This window comes from Vigna unguiculata, chromosome 6 (assembly GCF_004118075.2).
Source record: "Vigna unguiculata cultivar IT97K-499-35 chromosome 6, ASM411807v1, whole genome shotgun sequence".
NCBI lineage: Eukaryota > Viridiplantae > Streptophyta > Magnoliopsida > Fabales > Fabaceae > Vigna > Vigna unguiculata.
In genome coordinates this window covers 34292133-34299924 of record NC_040284.1, presented here as the reverse complement: position 1 = coordinate 34299924, position 7792 = coordinate 34292133, and the positions used below count along the sequence as shown (strand labels likewise).

At 39.6% G+C, this 7792-nt stretch overlaps 3 protein-coding genes across 4 annotated transcripts; 2 read left to right on the top strand and 1 right to left on the bottom strand.

Annotated features, from left to right (window-relative positions):
- Nucleotides 1-123: 123 nt before the first annotated feature.
- On the top strand, nt 124-3148 carry LOC114186952. Of its 2 annotated transcripts, none has more exons than XM_028075037.1 (2): nt 124-697; nt 2860-3148. In XM_028075037.1, the coding sequence occupies exons 1-2, from the start codon at nt 241-243 to the stop codon at nt 2898-2900; spliced, it is 498 nt and encodes a 165-aa protein (XP_027930838.1). In that variant the 5' UTR covers nt 124-240; the 3' UTR covers nt 2901-3148. The 2 variants fall into 2 exon arrangements, with proteins under 2 accessions (XP_027930838.1, XP_027930839.1); XM_028075038.1 differs by having other exon boundaries at nt 125-697; nt 2855-3148.
- LOC114186951 lies at nt 728-2800 on the top strand. Its single transcript, XM_028075036.1, has 2 exons — nt 728-1720; nt 1840-2800. The coding sequence occupies exons 1-2, from the start codon at nt 1549-1551 to the stop codon at nt 2520-2522; spliced, it is 855 nt and encodes a 284-aa protein (XP_027930837.1). The 5' UTR covers nt 728-1548; the 3' UTR covers nt 2523-2800.
- Nucleotides 3149-3383: 235 nt separating the features above from the next.
- Nucleotides 3384-6627, bottom strand: LOC114186949 (stromal 70 kDa heat shock-related protein, chloroplastic). The gene is made up of 7 exons (XM_028075032.1): nt 5998-6627; nt 5572-5904; nt 5333-5475; nt 5113-5211; nt 4749-4938; nt 4222-4620; nt 3384-4061 (listed from the first exon to the last, which is right to left on the bottom strand). Exons 1-7 carry the CDS (start codon nt 6496-6498, stop codon nt 3657-3659), a joined length of 2070 nt encoding a protein of 689 aa, XP_027930833.1. The 5' UTR covers nt 6499-6627; the 3' UTR covers nt 3384-3656.
- Nucleotides 6628-7792: the final 1165 nt, after the last annotated feature.

The following is a 7792-nucleotide window of genomic DNA, read 5'->3' as shown; positions in this document are numbered from 1 at the left end:
AATAAAAAATGCACGGGGCGTTAAAAAAGTGGCAAGAGGTTTGAAGCAGTGACAGTTCTGAACAAATATAGTAAGACCGAAGTTTAATGAATACATTATTAGTACTTTGACCCAAAATATGCAAAGGTATTATGTTGCAGCTGTAAAAGACGGTAATGGATTTTACTGTCAAATGTATTATCACATGTACTGCTACCTCTGCACATTCATTTTATCTAGTCATCTACACATACACATGACATGATATCATATTACCCTCTCTGTCACTCTGTCTCTCTGCTGACCAAAAACATGAGGAATGGGTATGGCAGGATTAGCAGTGAGACTACCCACAAACCAAGATCCATGGATCATGCTACCACTCCATTTCCTCAAACCCCAAAAGCACCAACAACCACCAGCGAGAGTCCGAGGAGGGTGGAAGACGGGAAGGGAGAGATATTCGGAGTGATACTGGGTAGGAGTGCTTCTGTTTCAACCAGTTTTTCTTCTGCATCAGGGGCGTTTGAGGTTACAATGAAAAGGGCATTCTCAATGGGAAGATCATCATCGGTTTCAGAGAGGTACTGCAGGATCCATGACACAGCAATAGCATCGCCGATTGAAGATGATGATGATGATGATGAAATGGAGGAGGGTACAGCAAGATCCAAGGAGGAGAAGGGAGTGAGGATGAAGATTAAGATCCTCAAAGCATGTAAGCGCCTTCTTCGATTCCCATTCTAGTCTTCCATTCCCTTTCACCTCTCTTCACTTCAGACCAGAGTCACATCACTCCTTTGTCAGTTTTTTCTATTTACTTTTTTATTATACCTTGTCCAGATCTTCAAATTGCAAAACTAGATCTTTTTATCTGTTGTTGTGCGTAAAAGAGTATCAAAATGAAAAAATTTTGAATTTTGGTGTCGTCACTTTTCTTGTTTCATAACCAAGATTCATAGATGGAATCACTATAGCAATCAGATTATTCATTGCCAGAATAATTTAAGTTCGAAGCATCGATATATAATTAAGTCCAGTCCCCTAAAATGTTTTTTCTTCTTCGTTCACTTGTTTCTTTTAACAGTAAATATAACAATCAATAACAATTAATTTATTCTTAACGATAAAACAAATGTTTATAGTTGACTGTAAATAAAACAAAATTAGCGACACTATTTTATTTTTCATATATAGAGTAAAATATGAGAATGAATTGATTATAGAACACTAAAAATGAGTTTGGTCCGAGAGGTTTCAGACACGAGTATTATTACAAGAACAATAATAGGAATTTAATGTGAGACTTTTAACCATCTAAATTGCTTGCTCTCGAGAATAGATAAATTTGTGAGACGATATAATGAATTATACAAGTTTTGGTTAAGATATATATAATGTAACTAAAGGTGATAAATATAATAGAAAGAATTAGTTGATAGAGAATGGAAAAAAAGGTGTAAAAATAAGGAGCGGGAATAGTGGAAGTTTGTGTGTTGTTGAGATTGAAAGGAGAGATATTTGGATTGGATTGGGAAATATAAAATCTGTCACTTTTCACTGCGATGAATGCAATGCATTTGCAATGAAAAAGCCATGGGAGACGACTCGCCAAAAAATAAAGTAAAGTTCCTCTGCAGCTACGCCGGCAAGGTCCTTCCACGACCCTCCGATGGGCTTCTGAGGTACGTGGGAGGCGAGACTCGGGTGGTTTCAGTGCCTCGTGACGTGACATTCGCCGGTACCCGTCCCTTGGATTTGAAGGATTGAATTGAGCTTAATTTGAATTGAATTGAATTGAATAGGAATTGAATAGAATTGAATTGTTTTGCATTGCATTGCATGAATTGATGATTCCAGAGCTGATGAAGAAGGTGGGGAACATGGTGGAGGGGGAGGTGGTGCTCAAGTACCAGCTTGTGCCCGAAGATCTGGACGCGTTGATTTCAGTTAGGACGGAGGAAGATGTGAAGCACATGATCCAGGAGCACGACCGCCACCAAACCGGATTGCTCCGTGCATTCCTGTTTCCGTCTTCAAAGATGCTTTTGGCTGCCTCGGAACCCTATCCATTGGAGCAACGTTACATCGACGCCGTGAATGGAATCCTCCGAACAAGCCCTAAAGCGACGACCAGGGGCTCTGCATGTTCTTCCCCGAAATCAATCTCACCCGAAGCAGGGGATCAGTACTCCCCTCGGTTTTGCAATAATTCGATTTCCATGTCGAGTGCGATGCAGAGAGTGCGAAGCTCTCCCAGCCTCTCAAACATGGATCAGCAAGCTCATTACCACCAGCCTCATCCCCATCACCCTTTTCTCAACTATCCATCTTTCTCTACGACTAGACCGCCCCAAGATCCTCAAATAGCAAGACTTGGTGGAAGGGGTGCCTCCTTCAACTACCATTACTCAAACCCTAGACAACCCCCCAGAGGAGTAGGAGGAGTAGGAGGCTATGGCTACCCTGATGACTCTGCAACTTATGGGAATCCCCTTCCTAATCTCCCCAGAAGTCCCAGAAGAAAATCTATATGGGAGTAGCCCCAACCCCCATCTCTGTACATACATATAAATACCACAACTTTTGTAAATTCGCACACCATATCAATCAAAACCTTTTATTTTCAAAATTCTTATCATAAAAACTACACCTTTAACATATTTTCTCGTTTATTAACTAACTTGCAACCTTTCAAGACTCGACTACGTAAAATGTAGGATGAACATTTTAAATATGTTTGACTTTAAAAAATCTCTTTTTTTTGTTTCCTTCTACACTTTTCCTATCTTATCATAAACTAATCTTCCATCTTTATGCTTTTCAACTAATTTAGCAGTCAGTTTTTTGTTGATAGTTTGTAATTTGTCCCAAGTGCAGATAAGCTGAAGCGAAAAGCAAAAAAATATACTAAATTGTAAGGGCCCGTGAGCACGGAGGCGAGTCAGCATTGAAAAACCTCAACTTTTTGCGACTTCAAAGATGATGGGCGTAGGAAGAACCTGAATCCCGGGGACTTCAACCTGAATGCGCATTATTTAATTCCAAGTAACAACTGTCCAATTCAGGGACCTTCAACTTTCTCGCTCAGCATTTTAAATTGTAGTACGTTGTTGCATCAACATTTTCTATACAATCAAGTAAAGTAAGGCGTACACAAATTAAAATACCTTAACTTTGTTACCACACTTTTAGACCATAGTATCTCGCCTGCTAATACATTAACAACATTTAGAAAGATAACCTAATTAATTATAACGGCATTTTACTATATTTCTAGGCAACTGGACTTTAAATAATCACTCAATGCCATGTCCTGCCAACTTCATCCAGCTTCATTATCCCGGAGCATATATAAATATTTCCAACAAAGAGCAATGCGACTAGATTAGAAACCAACAACATCGCTCGAAAGAGGAAACTCGTACAATTATGCAATCGAGCCAGAACATAATTGTCTGCGGTAAAACTGGGAACATAAAATAAAACGAACATAAACCAATAATCCTTATCAAAAAGAAAAAAAATACTAAGAATGCGTTTCATTAAGTACATGCTGAGTTCCTACAAAATCCGTGTCTATTTTTAAAGGAAATACGCACCCACTCACCATTGACAAAAATATCATTTAAGAATTTGGGGGGGAAAATAAAAATACTCTCTGTAGGTAACTACTTTCATTTAGAGTCGGTGAAATCTGCATCGATGACATCACCTTCCGGTCCCTTGCCGGAAGATTCTGAAGGGCCAGCATCGGCACCAGGTGGGGGAGTAGGGCCTCCTGCACCAGCAGCTCCTGGCTGGTTGTAAAGGGACTGACCAAGCTGCATAACTTCCTGATTGAGGGCAGCCATGGCATCCTTAATAGTTTGGGTCGAACCCCCAGAAATTGCTTCTTTAAGCTCCCCTAGTTTTGCTTCAACCTTCTCTTTGACGGGGCCAGGAACCTTGTCTCCAAGCTCTTTCAATTGTTTCTCTGTCTGGTATACCACGGAATCTGCCTGGTTCTTAGTGTCGATAGCGTCCCTCTTCTCTTTGTCTTCCTTTGAAAATTTCTCAGCTTCCTTCACCATTCTCTCCACCTGTATTTCATTCCGCAGACAGCAGTAAGCATTCCCACTTCAAAAGCCCCTCCCATAATCATAAAATTGACGTTTCTTTCGTATAATAATACAAAAAGAAGCAACTGCCAACAAAAACAATAAGCAAAGGCTATACAAGACTGTAAACTATAGTGGATACCTCATCTGAAGGTAAGGTGCTAGCACCAGTAATGGTAATATCTTGCTTCTTCCCCGTGCCCTTGTCAATAGCAGTAACCGAGAGAATGCCATTGGCATCAATATCGAATTTCACCTCAATCTGAGGAACTCCACGAGGTGCAGGAGGGATACCATCCAGCCGGAAGCTACCAAGTGACTTATTGTCCCTAACAAATTCTCTCTCACCCTGAAGGACATTGATCTCTACACTGGTCTGTCCATCAGCAGCGGTAGAGAAAACCTCGGACTTCGATGTGGGAAGAGTGGTGTTTCTAGGGATAATTTTGGTCATCACACCACCTAGAGTTTCCAGACCCAAAGATAATGGAGTGACATCCAACAGCACAATGTCGCTGACGTCTCCAGCCAAAACACCAGCCTAAAAGCACAATTATGGAAAAAATGGTCAACGATAATAGAGACTCTTCAAAGCATAGAGACATTCTCTGTCCCCTCCCCATTCCCTTCAAATTACACAATTCTTCAAAGATTAAAGCTAAATCTCACCTGAACTGCAGCTCCAAGAGCAACCACTTCATCGGGATTGACAGTGACATTCGGGTCCTTGCCAGTCAACTTCTTTACAAGCTCCTGAACGGCTGGAATACGTGTTGATCCACCCACAAGGATAACCTCATCAAGATCCTTAAATGAGAGCTTTGCATCCCTCAACGAGTTTTCAACTGGTGTCCTGAGCCTGAAACACAATTCATACAAGTACAACCATGCTTAGACAGTTTGTTCCGCTTTAGTGAAAACATCAAAAACCTTACGCTTGGCATCCATTAAACTTGAGTGCTTAAGTGAAAAAAGCAAAAATCTTATGTTTATCATTCATTAAAATTCAGAGCAAGTTCAAATCTATCGTTACCTGTCAAGAAGATCTGAACACAATTCCTCGAATTTAGCCCTTGTGATTGTTGTCTCGATATGTTTGGGACCATCTGCTGTAGCAGTAATGAATGGTAAACTGAAAACATAGGCACAATATCTCAGTGGTTTGCTTAATTAGCACAAGATGTCATAAAATGCAATGGGAAAAAGAATACAAGGACGTGTGTAGTAGATGCCCATACGAGAAAGGTAAATACCTAATGTTAGTCTGAGTCAATGATGAGAGTTCCATTTTAGCTTTCTCTGCTGTCTCGGTGAGACGCTGAAGAGCTTGTTTGTCTTTCAAAAGGTCGATGCCTTCATCTCTCTTGAAATTGGAAGCCAGCCAGTCAACAATTCTCTATAGCCAAAGAAGGATGCAACAGAAAAGAGTAAGCAAACCACAATTAACTAAATTTTCTAGAATTCTCAGGATCAGAAAGAAGGGCAAGGCAACCTTATCAAAGTCATCACCACCCAGATGTGTATCCCCAGAAGTAGACAGCACCTCAAACACTCCATCGCCAACCTCAAGCACCGAGACATCAAACGTACCACCTCCGAGGTCAAAGACCAAGATAGTTTCATTGTTTTTCCTTTCGAAACCATAGGCCAAGGATGCAGCAGTTGGTTCGTTGATAATCCTGAGAACCTCCAGACCAGCAATCCTGCCGGCATCCTTGGTAGCAGTCCTTTGCGAGTCATTAAAATAAGCAGGGACGGTAACAACAGCCTTGGTCACTTTATCGTTCAAAAACTTGGAAGCATCGTCCACAAGCTTCCTCAAGACCTAAACAGCGCACATGTAGGTATCAATAACACAGCAACCCAGCAATTAACATCGTGAATGAGAAAATATAAAGAAAAGAAAGAGAAAGGTGACCTGGGCAGAAATTTCCTCGGCAGCGAACTGTTTACCAATGGCGGGACAGTCGAGTTTGACGTTGCCGTTGTCATCTCTGATGACTCTGTAAGAGACCTGCTTGGACTCCTCGTCGACCTCGGACATCTTCCTGCCAATGAACCTCTTGACGGAGAAGAAAGTGTTCTCCGGGTTAACGACGGCCTGACGCTTGGCGATTTGGCCAACGAGTCTATCGCCGCTCTTGGTGTAGGCGACAACGGAGGGGGTGGTTCTTTGACCCTCGGCGTTGGTGATGATGGTGGGCTTGCCGCCTTCCATGGCGGCGACGGCGGAGTTAGTTGTTCCCAAGTCGATGCCGACGACTTTCTCATTGACGACGCGGAGACGACCTACCCTCCTGGGTCTGCTCTTGACCTTGATGAAGGCCTTGGTATTTAGCCTCTGACCCAAGAATAGGGTTCGGGAACTGGCGAAGGAGGGGGTTCCAAGGCCGTGTATTTGAGCGTTTGAGCAAGCCATGTTTGTTACGGGCGAAACCCTAATCTGATAATTGGGCGGGGAGAGAGAGAGAGAGAGAGAGATGGGAGCGTGAAAAGGTAAGGGTGAGGTAGGAGAGTCCACGCAAGAAGAAGGGCTGATGAAAAATAAATAAGAAGGAAGGAGGGTTTTGGTTTGGGAGAGGATGAGGGTTATGTTACGTCCTCTGTGCAGCCACGTGTGCTTATTCTAGAACCATCTCAATTTCCTCATTTCATTTTTTTTTTTCATAACAAACAAATCGCTACAACCTACTACTACACTCTAGTACTTTTTCATTTTTTTTTTTCACACTTCATATTTTTTTCCAACGTTTAGATTTATTATCCATCATATTTTCAATTATAATTTTAGTTCTCAAATTTTTAGTTTTATGTAAATGCCTTATCTGTTATAATTATAAAAAAAAAATAAGATACTATAAAATTACCCAATAGTTCATATTTATATTATTGACACATTCCATTTCAGTGATTTTTCAGTCATTTGCTATGTAGAAATACCAAAAATGTTCCATTTTGCTAAGTTTTCTCTACCAAATATTCATGTTCCTTATGTTCTTATAGAAGATGTAGACTGTGTTTGTGTGTTAGAATGAAGTAAACGGTCATACAAAAAAACAATAGGAAATCGGTTAGGGTTTTTTCTCTATTCGCCTTCGGTTAGTCTAAAGTTGGTTTATTTTTTGTTTTCTTCCTTTAATTTTTGAATGAGAATTGTGATTTTTATAACATAGGTTTAGGATTGAAAAAAATAAAAATAAATATATATATATATATATATATATATATTTTGTCGTTCTTTTCTATGTTGGAACTTTTATTGTCCCAATTTATACCAATCTACTTTTGCCAGTTTAGGTGCTTTTGAATACTATTTTTAGATCTTACATTTTTTGGACTTAATGGTTTAAATATTTTAAAATAATATTTTTTTAACTAAGATTTGTGTGGTTAAATATTAATTTAGTTACTAATGGGCTAACTTTGTGGTAATACAGGTTGTGGTTCTGTTTAATTTCCTCTTATGAACGATGTATATAATATATTTATACTAACTACTTTCAATATAGTTTAGGATCTCTATTTTTTAGGAATTTGTTGGTTCTCAATTTTTAATAAAGATTTATTTTGTTTTAAATATTTATTGCCTTTACTTGAACTTTTGTAATAATGAACTTTTGCGATAATATTTATATTAAACTATTGATGTGACTTTTAGACCGAAGCAAATGTAAAAGCTTATGATTTTGTTTTTCAAATATTGTCACAATAAA